Raw genomic sequence first — 16345 nt, forward strand, 5'->3', positions numbered from 1 at the left:
TTTCCACTTAAATATCCCCCCCTCTCTTTGGGCGAGGTGTGGTCTCCGCGGTGTCTTCCCCTTGGGAGGGACACCCCCCAACTAGACCTGGAGGCCCAGTCGGGTAATCCCTCTTCTTTTTTAGGGAGTGGAAATAGAGAAGGGGAAAAGAGGCCACGACTGGGTTAAGCCTGTCTCTATCTTTTGGGTAGTCGACTTGTCCCCAAAAAGGGCCGTTCAACACTAATAACTATGTTGGGGGAGGTTACGTGTCGACCTGGTGCGCTGGCTATGAGGCACACAGCAGTCTGCCCACCACACACTGCCAGTTCATGTAACACAGTTCAGCCAGTTGTGGCGTTTCGTACAGGGACACCTAGTGTCACTACATCGACACAACGTCGAGTGAGTGACAGATAGGGAACGTCATGGTTACTGGTGTAACCTCCATTCCCTGATGGAGGGAACGAGACGTTGTGTCCCTCCTGCCACAACGCTGAACTACCCGCTGAAATGGCCGGACCTTATATCGGCTCCTCAGCATAAAACCTGAATGAGTGGTTGCATACCAGCTCCTTTTATACCCGTATGTCCGGGGGAGTGGCATGCAAATACCACTCGCCAATTTTCATGGCCTTTTATCAAAGACCAGAGGTGTCTCGGGCTCCCAAGAGTGACCCCTAGTGTCACTACATCGACACAACGTCTCGTTCCCTCCATCAGGGAACGGAGGTTACACCAGTAAACATGACGTTTTCTAGTTTGGACCTAAATATAAGGCAGCTCATTAGATAAAGAGTCAACTTTTGAATTTTGTTCTAGGAAAAGCTAAGCTCTCAGTTTATTTAAGCAGGAATAATAAAGTTGAGGGTAAAGAAAGTCATGGGGTGATGTTTGTTTTTACTGTATAATAAGATAAGAGCAAGAGTTTAAAAAAAATTTCAGATGATGAAATACTTTGAGAGTTTTTTGTTTTATGTTTTTTTTATATCAATGGGATTATAATGAAATTATTTATTCAGTCCTGGATGAAGATCTATGTTTTGTCTTTCGTAACAGTAAAACAGGAATTGTTGTGTGTGTGTGTGTGTGTGTGTGTGTGTGTGTGTGTGTATATATATATATATATATATATATATATATATATATATATATATATATATATATATACACACATACACTGTACATGTATACAGTATATACTGTATATACATATTTATGTAATTATTTTTATTTTGTATTTGATGAAATAAAGTTGTTATTCTAAAAATATAAAACAATCTCTCTCTCTCTCTCTCTCTCTCTCTCTCTCTCTCTCTCTCTCTCTCTCTCTCTCAGGTGGGTAACTGCTGACTGGGGGCAGTGTTCAGTAACTTGTGGTAAAGGTCTGCAACAAAGGGAAGTTGGCTGTGTTTACCAACTGCAAAATGGCACTTATATTCCCACCAGAGACCTGTACTGTCTCAGCTCCAAACCGGCCGATGTACAGCTCTGTGAGGGTCGACACTGCCTCACTGTGTGGGAGGCCTCCGAGTGGTCCAAGGTTTGTCCAGCAGGCCCAAATCCAAGTATCACACAATGTTCATGAATTGATTTCAAGGGCTTACAAAATATAATGGAAAATAGTAGTAGTGGGTAAAAAAATCTAATATTATATATATATCAGCCACGGTCCATGCATTTTAAGTCTAGGCCTACGGTGCGATTCATGCCATTAAGAAATCATAGTTTCACAATGAATAAGACGGCATATGCCTATCATACTTTACGTGGCAGTCAACTAATAATACCAATTGAAATTTTAAAAACATGTCCACGCACGAAAGCCAGAACCAAGGAGGTCTAATACCAAGAAAAAGCTCTCTAATAATATTTGTGATTTAAATTTTGCTTGCAATACATTTTGTTTTGTCTGAATGCTACTGAATGCTCAAGCAGCCTAATTTACACTTAGAAAACTCCAGATGTTGCTATAACAATGCAAAAAGCACTTACCAATTTGCTTGAAGTGAAAATCAGTCCTCATGCAGAACATCTTAGGTTTTGGATCTCTTTCTCAACGGCAATACCAGCAGTGATGACAGCCGACTCGTCAGCAAGATCTCGCACTCTTCGCTTTCAAATTACGTACATCACTTAAAGTATGATTGCGTCACTCAAGGCCAGCTAGAAGGCCTGGACTGGGACATATCCTAAAGACCACACCCACAAGAACAAATAAATCAATCTGATTGGCTGATGAATCTGACAATCTGACTTTAGATGCCTGTTCACTTACACTGTTGAGGGATTCTGTGGAAATTCTGACGGCTTGACAGGGTGGAACTCAGACTCATGCGCAGCTTCGGCTAAGGAGCATGGCTTCATGCATGCGATTTGTAAAGCAGTTGTCACACTTTGCTTGTAAGCATTGAGGAGTAAATTCTGATTGGATAATTTTTTTTTTTTTTTTTTTTGCTATTCGTTTGTAGATTAATTAGGAGTGGAAAGTGATTGAAAATACATAGGCAAAAAGGTCAATGAGAATGAAAGGATGAAAAAATATTTATTAGGCATGTTACGCCAGCAGAGAAGGCTTTGCTGGCCCTGAGTAAGTAAGTAAATATTTCTGATGTTTTTTGCAAACACTTAAATCAGAATACACAGCTACATTTTGTAAGACCATTAATGAAGAAATACTTTTTAAAAGTAGAATTGAATAGTTACAGCATGTAACTAACCAGACCATGCTAACCATACAAACCTTGACCCCTTGAAAATGTGTGAAACTAAAATTATGTTTTTGGTGCAAGAAACCTTGATTAACTTTCAGGGACAAATTTTTTTTAGAATATGACCCCTTTAAAGAGACTTATCTTGCCTAACTGTACCATTGTCTGAAAGGACTCTGCAATCAGCTTGCAAATGTGTGATTTCCTAGCCAATAGATTTCGAGTACAGGCTGTGATTTAGTGTATAATTTCTGTCAGAAAGGCTCGAGATTATTGGAATAATATGAATGAAAAGATACCTATATCATTTGGCATAAGACCCGTCCTACGGTTCAGCACCCCGATGCTGCTTGAACCATCAGATCCTGCCGGAGGCGATGACGGCAGGGGAGCGGAGCTTACCCCCTCCCAGGAGGGAACCTAAACTGGTGGAGATGGGGTGGGATGTGGGGTGAAAACACAGAAGTATGCGAACAATGAGAGGCAGCTGGCAGGCTTATAAAGTGGAGGCTGTATTGTGATTGGATGTGATGCCTGATGAATTAATCCCAAGATCTTCCTGCTAGAACTACGCTTACGCTTACATTGGTTTGACCCACTGAACAAATATGGCCCTCCACTAAACCAGTCAGTCATTTGAGTCTGAACGGAATGAATCAGTCATCTCCTTTGTAAATGAGAGAGGATCTGAGTAGATCTGTTTTACACACATTGCTGCTTAACATTAGTCAATATGCTGCTGCTGTTGGAAACTTGCTGCTTCTAAAACAAGAGAGACATGCTGCTGCTGCTACTGAACAAAATCAGTTATCCCCCCCAAACAAAATCAGTTATCCCCCCAACATTGCAATGACTATGTATACAAAGAAGAACACAAGCCTGAGAGTGTACTATCAAGACTCATAAATAAGTGTTCAAGATGTCTTTGCAGCTGCCTGATGTAGCATTCAAAACTGCAGAAGACCAATGGCCCATTTTTTTAAGGTAGTGTGGGGACTATGGGTACTGCGGTAGTAGCTGCACTGATCCTGAATGAGTGACTGGTGTTTACATAGAGTTGCTTTGGCTTAGAGGCGAACCACATACGAACCACAAAAACTTCCGGGTTCCCAGGTGTCAGGACATGGCAAAGAGAGGACAAAAACCTATGTTAGTATGGCTGTGAAAATTGACATACCTTTGTTTGCCTGTCAGTTTTTTAATGCTTAAGGAAGACAGTGAATCGGTGGTAGTCAAGAGAAACATCTGAATTGGTGAGGTCTAATGAAGGATTGAATGAGAGAGTTTGCCTGAAATCCTCCAAACCTTAAAAACCCATAAAAGCTATGAGGAAAACACATTCTAGAAGGCTGTTTGTGTAGTCATCAAAACACCATACCTTAACAGGTGCAGCATCTTATGCATTAACGGTAGTGAGAGAGGTAAGCGTTTATCTTTGTCTTCGGGGGATTCTTTCTTTAGGCCATTCAGAAGCAGCCAGATGGATGGATGACCAAGACTAATGATTTCAGGATCCTTCAGTCACAGATGTAATTGAATGCCTGCTTTGGTGACTTTAATAGAATTGGGTTGCAATTTACAAGAGTTAAAACAGTGTACTGTGAAGGCACATATATTGGGCAGGTTTATTGGAAGATCGGGAACAGAAAAAAACAGCACAGAAAGATAGGAAATAAGCCCAGGCATAGACATAAGATTTGAATGTGGATTTAGCCATCCCCAACCTCAATATTTGGCAGTGGTAGTCAGGTTTTAGGAGAGAATTCTAGTCTAACACGACTTGGCTGAAAGGTGGCATCTTAGCTTTTAGGCAGGGTTTCTGAGCATAGAGCATTAATTTCTGAATTTGAGTGGGAAGGGTGTCAGTGATCTTATATTTAAACCGCCACAAACTAAATGATTAATAAAGGGAATAGAAGCAACCTTAATTATAATAAATACTAATGCTTGGTTGTTGCATAAAAAAGTGATTCGTTTACCTTGCCATTCCTCACCCCTCAAAAGCATATGATTATGATGGGGTAGAGTTCAAAACATGATAGATTTAGACTCAGGTGCAAGATATAGATTTTGGCAAGCAAGTTTCTGCAAACCGCTTGTTTCTGAATATTCCACTAAAGCCAATGGAGTGAGCTGCATCTGTATAAATTTGGAGTGAGTTTGAAGTTCTAATTTGTCATTGTAGAAAAAGATAAACCGTTCCAATCATTTAAAAGGCGTGCCCAGAACAGGGTTCGTACGTTCATGGAAATCCTGGAAAAGTCATGGAAAACAAGTTAACACTGAATGTTTTAGAGAAGTCATGGAATTTTCTAACAAAATATTTTCAGCAATACAAGTGTGCTAAGAATTCTTTAAGTTTGGCACGATCGTGGAGCAGCGTGAATAAGTACTACTCAGAGCCCGTGCTGAGCAACAGCATGCAAAATGTGTTGCTGTGTAAACTGAGTAGTTTGTGAATAGGCGTAGTGCCATGCGGTGGTGCATTTTGCATTTTATTAACCCTACTTTTCCACTGGCACAGAAAAACTCAGCTGAACACCGCTCACCATGCCAGGAGAGCTGCCGCTTATGGCCGTGTTTGTGATATGCAAAGTCAGTGCGTTTTGTCTCTCTTTGTTTCCAGTATACGAACAATAATATAATTTTATATATATGCAGTTAAACCTGGAAAGATGCCAGCTTCATTTCCAAATGCCCACAATGTGCAAACAGTGTTGATTTATTACACTTTTGCTTATCCAGCCAAAGTATTGCCTCAATGAATGCGTGCAATCATCATTTGAAGTCTGATGTCAGAAATATACATGATGATGTGTTTAAAGCACTGAATCCTGCAGAAACTCTTATAATTAAAGTCATAAGTGCTTATGACGGACGTCACTGCTTTCAGCTCACAGTGATTGGCTGGTGCCCGGGGTTTTTCGTTCCTCATTTGCATAAAGCAGAGAAATATGAACTTTTTCGATGCCCTTGGCCACCCGCAATGCTTGCTCTGCGCCACTTTAAATCCCACAATGCACCTCGGGAGTGTGGCGCTTGACTTCCATAGGAATGCATTGAAAATGCTCGCTCACCTTTGCTTACAACGTGCCAGTGTAAACATACTGTCATGCTTGAGAAGTTCGCTCACGATTGCTCAAGTTCATATGGTTAGTGTACAAGTAAAATAATTAGTAAATTTCATATTTACATTATTACTTGAATATATTAAGGCTTTGGACATTTGTATGTAATAACTCACCATGTTAAGGAAGCTTATGGTGATATTTGCTTGTGAGTCTGAGCAGTGATAATTGTCCACTTCTTGATGAGCAATCATTTTTGGACTCAAGATGGCGCCGAGTATGGCTGCTGCGTTGCGAGCTCCGACACAACATAGTAGTGTTTTGTTTGTTTTGTTCTTATGTTTTTTGTCTTGGATGTTGTCTGCCTTATTGTCTACGACAGACAAACACTTTTAGACATTGGTTCAGCAATTTCACACCGTAAACCGGACTTCAAATTCCTCAATGCCGACCCGCTGTTTACAAACACGCAAGCGGAGCCCTTTGTCTGGGCAGTCCGGATGTGGAAACACAAAAGGAAAAGGGGAAACAGAGCCGGCGTTCTCATCAGAGTAAGACGCCGCACAAATCGACCCCCGCTACCCACTATTCTACTGGCAAAGTTCAGTCTCTGGATAACAAGCTCTGCGAGCTGAAAGCACGGATCTCTTTCCAACGAGAGACGAGGGACTGCTGCATTATCTGCCTTATGGAAACTTGGATGTCTGCGGAGATTCCAGACTCAGCCATTGAACCCGCGGGGTTCTCCATGCACCGAGCGGACAGAGTGAAAGACCTCTCAGGTAAAAGCAGAGGTGGTGGTGTATGTTTTATAATTAACAAATCCTGGTGTGATCAGAGGAACGTTCATTCTATCAAGTCTTTCTGCTCTCCTGATCTGGAATTTCTCATGCTTCTGTGTCGACCATTCTGGCTACCGAGGGAATTCACAGCGGTCATTATCACTGCTGTGTACATCCCCCCCACAAGCCGACACAGACTGGGCACTCAAGGAACTGTATGGGAGTATAAGTGAGCAGGAAACCGCGCACTCTGAGGCCGCGTTCATTGTGACTGGGGACTTTAATAAAGCCAGTTTCAAATCAGTCGCACCAAAATACCACCAGCCCATTAGTTTCAACACACGAGGGGACCGGGTTTTGGACCATTGCTACTCTCCCTTCCGGGATGGCTACAAATCCCTCCCCCGTCCACCATTTGGCAAATCGGACCACTCTTCCATTCTGCTTCTGCCCGCTTACAGGCAGAAATTGAAACAGGAAGCACCCACCCTCAGAACGATCCAGTGCTGGTTGGACCAATCAGACTCTACGCTACAAGACTGTTTTGATCACATGGACTGGGAGATGTTCCGGTCCGCCTCTGATGACGACATCGAGCTTTACGCTGATAGCGTAATGTGTTTCATCAAAAAGTGCGTGGAGGACGTGGTTCTGACCAGAACAATATGGATCTATCCGAACCAGAAACCATGGATAAATAGCGATGTTCATGCGGCACTTAATGTGCGGACCTCCGCTTTTAATTCCGGGAACACGGAGGAGCATAAACAAGCCAGTTATGCCCTCCGAAAAACTATCAGAACAGCAAAACACCAGTACAGGAGCAAGATTGAAGGACAGTTTAACACCACCAACTCTAGAAGCATGTAGCAGGGAATTAACATCATCACGGACTTTAAAGGGAATAAAAACTCCGCCATGAACACCGCTGCCTCTCTCCCGGATGAGCTAAATACTTTTTATGCTCGTTTTGAGGGAAATAACACCGCCCTCGCGGAGAGAGCTCTTGCTGCCGAAGCTACAGAGGTTAGTTCACTCTCCATCTCTGTAGCGGATGTAACCCAATCCTTCCAACGGGTGAATATCCGCCTAGACGGCATTCTGGGCCGCGTCATCAGAGCGTGCGCGAACCAGCTGGCTAGTGTTTTTACAGATATTTTCAACCTTTCCCTCTCTTTGTCTGTAGTCCCCACATGCTTTAAAACATCCAACATTGTGCCTGTTCCAAAGCAATCAAAAATAACTTGCTTAAATGACTGGCGTCCTGTTGCTCTGACCCCCATCATCAGCAAATGCTTTGAGAGACTAATCAGAGATAACATCTGCTCTGTGCTGCCTCTCTCTCTTGACCCATTGCAGTTTGCTTACCGCAACAACCGCTCCACTGATGATGCCATTGCATCTACAATACACACTGCTCTCTCCCACCTGGAAAAAAAGAACACTTATGTGAGAATGCTGTTTGTAGACTACAGCTCAGCATTCAAAACCATAGTGCCCTCCAAGCTAGATGAGAAACTCCGGGCTCTGGGCTTAAACAGCTCGCTGTGCAGCTGGATCCTGGACTTCCTGTCAAGCAGATGCCAGGTGGTTAGAATAGGCAGCAACATCTCCTCATCACTTACCCTCAACACTGGAGCCCCACAGGGCTGTGTTCTCAGCCCACTCTTGTATTCCTTGTACACACATGACTGTGTGGCAACACATAGCTCCAATGCCATCATTAAGTTTGCTGATGACATGACGGTGGTAGGTCTGATCACTGAAAATGATGAAACAGCCTACAGAGAGGAGGTGCACACTCTGACACACTGGTGTCAGGAGCACAACCTCTCCCTCAACGTCAGTAAGACAAAGGAGCTTGTGGTGGACTTCAGAAGAAAAGACAGAGAACACAGTCCCATCACCATCAATGGAGCACCAGTGGAGAGAGTCAGCAGCTTCAAGTTCCTGGGTGTCCACATCACTGAGGAACTCACATGGTCCATCCACACTGAAGTCATTGTGAAGAAGGCTCATCAGCGCCTCTTCTTCCTAAAACGGCAGAGGAAGTTTGGAATGAACCACCACATCCTCACATGGTTCTACACCTGCACTGTAGAGAACATCCTGACTGGCTGCATCTCCACCTGGTACGGCAATAGCACAGCCCACAACCGCAAAGCACTGCAAAGGGTGGTGCGAACTGCCAGACACATCATCGGAGGTGAGCTTCCCTCCCTCCAGGAAATATATACCAGGCGGTGTGTGAAAAAAGCTCGGAGGATCATCAGAGACTCCAGCCACCTGAGCCATGGGCTGTTCTCACTGCTACCATCAGGCAGGCGGTATCGCAGCATCAGGACCCGCACCAGCCGACTCCATGATGGCTTCTTCCCCCAAGCAATCAGACTTTTGAACTCTTGATCTCCCACGATCAAAATACCTCAGCACTGCACTTTATTACTCTTACTCTTATATCTCACACCGGACTGTCATAATTGATATTATTATTATATTATATTCTCTCTTAACAACTTACTATCAACCGACAGCCTGAATGTCAATACAGTACAATACAACCTACTGTACATTCTATATATACTACTATATATACTTTTTTATATATTTTTTATTTTTATTGAATAATGTGTATCTATATTGTGTGTATTGTATACTGTACATTGTATGTTATTATTTGTATATTGTGTTGTGTGTAATTATGTGTATATTAGACTTTAAATTGTGCTGTGTTAATTTAATGTTATTGTAAATTGGTATATGTCTCATCACTGTCACGACTGCTATGTTGATCGGAACTGCACCCAAGAATTTCACACACCATTGCACTTGTGTATATGGCTGTGTGACAATAAAAGTGATTTGATTTGATTTTGATTTTATTTGAAGTCTCAGTATCATCCTACATTCTCCTGTTTTTAGTGGAAAGAATGACAGAAGCCATGCACTGATTGTCATTGATGTCCTTTGATCTTCCCCTGACTGCTTCTGTCAAGTGTCGCGTCCGTGTACCGGAGCAACAGCCAATGTAGTGGCTCTCCCATGAAAGGTGTCCGTTTCAGGTGTATTTCTTTCAATTTGTTTTCCATTCTAATCTGTAATCATTAACCTTGACAAACATTCTCAGCTGTTTGTATGTGAGGTACTAAAATACAGGTCAAACTGCATCCCATTTTGATTTAATATATACACAGTATATATTAATATAAATGCAATTCTGTACCCTTTAGTACTAAACGATTACATATTATATGTGACGGTTTATATTTTGAAGAACAAATGAAAGAAAAGCCGTTGATGTCTGATTCACAGTTTGTTGAGCGCTTCTCACAGAATGCGCATTTGAAGAATTTCTCTCTGTGTCAGTGGTCCGAAAACAGTTTTCAAGAATTTTGTCTTATATGTGAGTGCTGCAAATGATCTCAGACCATCTCGGGAGGTGCCCAGAGTTTAATTAATGTTGAATCCAGCGGTTAACATTTTACTGAACATGCATAGCCTATACACCGGTATTTTCCACTGTTTGTTTGAAAAGGATAAAAGTGGCTTGTAAAGTGGACATTAAAAAAAAAAAAAAAAAAAACTGACAGTGAGACATCCAAAAGATGTGATGAGAGGACAAGACAAGGCAAAAACAACGTGTTCAAATCAAAAATAAATAAAAATGTCTTCAATTATTGCAAAGCAAATTCTGTGTGTCATTGCTTTAGTGGTATTGTGTATGTTTAGACTGTTACAGTGCATCCGGAAAGTATTCACAGTGCTTCACTTTAAGCAGCCTTATTCCAAAATTGATTAAATTAATTATTTTCTTCAATTCTACAAACAATACCCCATAATGACAATGTGAAAGAAGTTTGTTTGAAATCTTTGCAAATTTATTTAAAAAAAAAAAAAACCCCACATGTACATAAGTATTCACAGCCTTTGCTCAATACTTTGTTGAAGCACCTTTGGCACCAATTACAGCCTCAAGTCTTTTTGAGTATGATGCTACAAGCTTGGCACACCTATTTTTGGGCAGTTTCTCCCATTCTTCTTTGCAGGACATCTCAAGCTCCATCAGGTTGGATGGAGAGCGCCGGTGCACAGCCATTTTCAGATATCTCCAGAGATGTTCAATCGGGTTCAAGTCTGGGCTCTGGCTGGGCCACTCAAGGACATTCACAGAGTTGTCCCGTAGCCACTCCTTTGTTATCTTGGCTGTGTGCTTAGGGTCATTGTCCTGTTGGAAGATGAACCTTCGCCCCAGTCTGAGGTCCAGAGTGCTCTGGAGCAGGTTTTCATCAAGGATGTCCCTGTACATTGCTGCATTCATCTTTCTCTCAATCCTGACTAGTCTCCCAGTTCCTGCCGCTGAAAAACATCCTTACAGCATGATGCTGCCACCACCATGCTTCACTGTAGGGATGGTATTGGCCAGGTGATGAGCAGTGCCTGGTTTCCTCCAGACATGACGCTTGCCATTCAGGCCAAAGAGTTCAATCTTTGTTTCATCAGACCAGAGAATTTTGTTTCTCATGGTCTGAGAGTCCTCCTGGTGGGCTGTCATGTGCCTTTCACTGAGGAGTGGCTTCCGTCTGGCCACTCTACCATACAGGCCTGATTGGTGGAGTGCTGCAGAGATGGTTGTTCTTCTGGAAGGTTCTCCTCTTTCCACAGAGAAACGCTGGAGCTCTGTCAGTGACCATCGGGTTCTTGGTCACCTCCCTGACTAAGGCCCTTCTCCCCCGATCGCTCAGTTTGGCCTGGCGGCCAGCTCTAGGAAGAGTCCTGGTGGTTCCAAACATCTTCCATTTACGGATGATGGAGGCCACTGTGCTCATTGGGACCTTCAATGCTGTATACATTTTTCTGTACCCTTCCCCAGATCTGTGCCTCGATACAGTCCTGTCTCGGAGGTCTACAGAGAATTCCTTGGACTTCATGGCTTGGTTTGTGCTCTGACATGCACTGTTAACTGTGGGACCTTATAGACAGGTGTGTGCCTTTCCAAATCATGTCCAATCAACTGAATTTATCACAGGTGGAATCCAATCAAGTTGTAGAAACATCTCAAGGATGATGAGTGGAAACAGGATGCACCTGAGCTCAATTTTGAGTGTCATGGCAAAGGCTGTGAATACTTATGTACATGTGATTTTTTTTCGTTTTTTATTTTAATAAATTTGCAAAGATTTCAAACAAAGTTCTTTCACGTTGTCATTATGGGGTATTGTTTGTAGAATTTTGAGGAAAATAATGAATTTAATCCATTTTGGAATCAGGCTGTAACATAACAAAATGTGGAAAAAGTGAAGCGCTGTGAATACTTTCCGGATGCACTGTATATACACGATGCTGAATTTTATTTTAAACAAATGGGTAGAAACTAGGGCTGTCAATCGATTACAAATTTTAATTGAATTAATTGCTTGATATGGCAAATAATTAATCGAATTAACCGCAACTGATTGCATATATAAATATTTCCTGAGAAAGCCCCTCAATAATAACAATAATATATAATGATCAAATAATTATAAATAGTTATATTTAAATAATTATAAAAATAATATACATTATAAAAATAATAATAAAATGCATTACATTATTGTGGCAGATGAGTAAAGCATTGATAAGACAAAAAGTGGCTTTAGAAGGGAATATATTTATTTCTATATTATTGAACATAATCCTGTCATTGGCCTACAGTCCAAAGCAATCCATTTTGCAATTGAATTAGTCAATCTGTCAGAGATATATTTATTATAAGGGCTTTTTTAAGGACGTGTCAGTGTAAACATGCTTTAGATGAACGCTTTTAGAGTGCTTTGGTTGTGTCGCACCAAAAACACTGCATTTTTATGTCGCTGTGTTAACTTAAACGTTGTTTGAAACTTAGAAAAAAACTTGAGATCCCTGCATTCGGAATTTGTGCTCTGTCCAACTGTGTTTGAACGCAAGAACGAGTTCTCATCTTGTGATGTCGCAAGTGTCAAGCAAGCCTGAGTGTGGTTTGTTCTACAGTTGCGCTTTGCCCATACAGCTTGAGTTTCATTTACTGACCTCTGCTGAAAACAGGTGGTACTTCAAGCTTGAATTGCTCAGATGGTAGGAATATTCCTTATTAATTGCATTAGTTTGTTTAACGCTTTATTTTATACGTAATTAATTGCATCAAATTAACACAATAAATCAACAGCCCTTGTAGAAACATATGAAAACGTTGCAAAAAAGTTTGTGGAAAAGTCATGGAAATTAGTCAAAATGTGTACGAACCCTGCCAGAAATGCATGTCTTACTGCTGCCTTGATGGAGAGTTATGAGATCTTGAAAGTTTGGAACAGATTAGAACAGTTCCAGTGTCTGGAGATGAAAGCACACCCCTGGGGAACAATTAGCATTTGAAATTTAGGTGCCCTAATAGAGAAGCGAGTCACAGATTTTGCAGAAACAAAAGAGGACATGCTATGACGAATGCAGGTGAGTTTCTTGAGAGGAAGAGAGGCTACCATATGCTGACTGTCGAGGTTAATTCCTTGGAACTCTATAAAGTGGTGGGACCGATTGTTTTTCTTGAGAGATGGGCATGCCAATTTTTAGAAAACAGACCTTAAAGTGGAAATACTGTGGTCTGGCATGCAACTAGAACAATCGACAACTACAAAATCGTCTAACAGGTGTAAAACTAATGGTAACTGTGTTTATGAATCCAGCAAAGCACTTCTGATAGAGTGTCAGAGATTCGTGGACTATTACATTAACGAAAAGCTTGACGGATGGCAAGTATCATTTTTGATGGTCACTTGGCTCGAAAAGATTCCATTGAAGGTCATGAGTTTGAAGACCATGGTATGGTCGACTGAAGTGTAGCACAAGGAGGATACAGTATATCAGAAGATGAGACTGTTAATGCTAGGAACTGAATGATAATATCTATGTTTAGGCTTATGCAGTATATGTATATTAGGGGAGTAACGGTACATGTATTCGTCTCGAACCATCACGGTACTGACGTCACGGTTCAATGCATGCAGTCAGACGAAGAATACATCTGTGTCAGTCACAGGTGATACACTCCAATCCAGAAGGGGGCGTGCGCGGTAATGCAATGCTGTTTGCTAACTGCCACAACTGGAAAAATAGCAGAAGAAGAAGAGACAATCTATGCACCAAACCAAAAAAAGAATGGCTTCTCCTAATGCACAAGTTTTATTTTTCATTATTCCATTTATTTTGTACTTTTATAACACAAGAGATGCTTTTCAGTTTTGTAGCTGATCGTGACAAAATACCTTTTGTTTTTTATCAACCCTACAAAAAATATGGCCTATGCAAGAGTGCATTCTGTTTACTGCTTAACCCCAAAACCAAGGTAGGTACCGAACTGTGACTTCTGTGTACCGTTACACCCCTAATATATATATATATATATATATATATATATATATATATATATATATATATATATATATATATATATAAAGTTGAAGTCAGAAGTTTACATACACCTTAGCCAAATACATTTAAACTCAGTTTTTCACAATCCCTGACATTTAATCATTGAAAACATTCCCTCAGATCTTAGGTCACTTATGATCACTACTTTATTTTAAGAATGTGAAATGTAAGAATAATAGTAGAGAGAGTAATATATTTCAGCTTTTATTTATTTCATCACATTCCCAGTCGGTCAGAAGTTTACATAAAATTTGTTAGTATTTGGTAGCATTGCCTTTAATTGTTTAACTTGGGTCAAACATTTTGGGTAGCCTTCCACAAGCTTCTCACAATAATTTGCTGGAAATTTGGCCCATTCCTCCAGAGAGAACTGGTGTAACTGAGTCAGATTTGTAGGCCTCCTTGCTCACACACGCTTTTTCAGTTCTGCCCACAAATTTTCTATCAGATTGAGGTCAGGGCTTTGTGATGGACACTCCAGCACCTTGACTTTGTTGACCTTATGCCATTTTGCCACAACTTTGGAGGTATGCTTGGGGTCAATGTCTGTTTGGAAGACCAATTGCGACCAAGCTTTAACTTCCTGGGTGATGTCTTGAGATTTTTCTTCAATATATACACATAATTTTCCTTCCTCATGATGTCATCTATTTTGTGAATGCACCAGTCCTTCCTGCAGCAAAGCACCCCCACAATATGATGTTGCCACCCCCATGCTTCGTGGTTGGGATGGTGTTCTTCGGCTTGCAAGCCTCACCCTTTTTCCTCCAAACATAACAATGGTCATTATGGCCAAAATGTTCCATTTTTGTTTCATCAGACCAGAGGAAATTTCTCCAAAAAGTATGATTTTTGTCCCCATTTGCACTTGCAAACTGTAGTCTGGCTTTTTTATGGCAGTTTTGGAGCATTGACTTCTTCCTTGCTGAGCGGCCTTTCAGGTTATGTCGATATAGGAATTGTTTTACTGTGGATATAGATACTTGTCTACTTGTTTCCTCCAGCATCTTCACAAGGTCCTTTGCTGTTGTTCTGGGATTGATTTGCACTTTTCGCACCAAACTGCATTCATCTCTAGGAGACAGAATTTGTCTTCTTCCTGAGCGGTATGATAGCAGCATGGTCCCATGGTGTTTATACTTGTGTACTATTGTTTGTACAGATGAACGTGGTACCTTCAGGAATTTGGAAATTGTTCCCAAGTATGAACCAGACTTTCACAAATTAGATGTCCTAAACGACTTGCCAAAACTATAGTTTGCTAATATTAAATCTGTGGAGTGGTTAAAAAATTTGTTTTAATGACTAAGTGTATGTAAATTTCTGACTTCAACTAATATATATATATATATATACAGCTGTGCTCAAAAGTTTGCATACCCTGGCAGAAATTGTGAAATTTTGGCATTGATTTTGAAAATGACTGATCATGCAAGGATCTTTTATTTAAGGATAGTGATAATATGAAGCCATTTATCATCACATAGTTGTTTGGCTCCTTTTTAAATAATAATGATAACAGAAATTACCCAAATGGCCCTGATCAAAAGTTTACATACCCTTGAATGTTTGTCCTTATTATAGACACTCAAGGTGACACACACAGGTTTAAATGGCAATTAAAGGTTAATTTCCCACACCTGTGGCTTTTTAAATTGCAATTAGTGTCTGTGTATAAATAGTCAATGAGTTTGTTAGCTCTCACGTGGATGCACTGAGCAGGCTAGATACTGAGCCATGGGGAGCAGAGAAGAACTGTCAAAAGACTTGCGTAACAAGGTAATGGAACATTATAAATATGGAAAAGGATATAAAAGATATCCAAAGCCTTGAAAATGCCAGTCAGTACTGTTCAATCACTTATTAAGAAGTGGAAAATTCGGGGATCTCTTGATACCAAGCCAAGGTCAGGTAGACCAAGAGAGATTTCAGCCACAACTGCCAGAAGAATTGTTCGGGATACAAAGAAAAACCCACAGGTAACCTCAGGAGAAATACAAGCTGCTCTGAAAAAGACAGTGTGGTTGTTTCAAGGAGCACAATATTACGATACTTGAACAAAAATGAGCTGCATGGTCGAGTTGCCAGAAAGAAGCCTTTACTGTGCCAATGCCACAAAAAAGCCCGGTTACAATATGCCCAACAACACCTTGACACGCCTCACAGCTTCTGGCACACTGTAATTTGGAGTGACGAGACCAAAATAGAGCTTTTTGGTCACAACCAGCGTGTATTGTTTTCACATGATCGACGAAAAATTAAGCCTCACTTTCTATCCAGTCTGAATGTTGTAATCAAGACCTCAGCTCTAAAGGTTTCTGTAACTTTAAGTCGATTTACAAACGTCTTTCAAATTTTATAA

At 40.9% G+C, this 16345-nt stretch overlaps 1 protein-coding gene across 3 annotated transcripts in view; it reads left to right on the forward strand.

Moving 5' to 3' along the window:
* adamts17 (ADAM metallopeptidase with thrombospondin type 1 motif, 17) overlaps window positions 1–16345 on the forward strand; it is a 329457-nt gene that overhangs the window by 287174 nt on the left and 25938 nt on the right. For all 3 annotated transcript variants that reach the window (XM_051711565.1, XM_051711576.1, XM_051711587.1), the window contains one exon: window positions 1318–1522. In XM_051711565.1, the coding sequence (XP_051567525.1) occupies window positions 1318–1522 (205 nt within the window). The remainder of the gene's footprint in view (window positions 1–1317; window positions 1523–16345) is intronic.

Source organism: Myxocyprinus asiaticus, chromosome 1 (genome assembly GCF_019703515.2).
Source record: "Myxocyprinus asiaticus isolate MX2 ecotype Aquarium Trade chromosome 1, UBuf_Myxa_2, whole genome shotgun sequence".
Lineage (NCBI taxonomy): Eukaryota > Metazoa > Chordata > Actinopteri > Cypriniformes > Catostomidae > Myxocyprinus > Myxocyprinus asiaticus.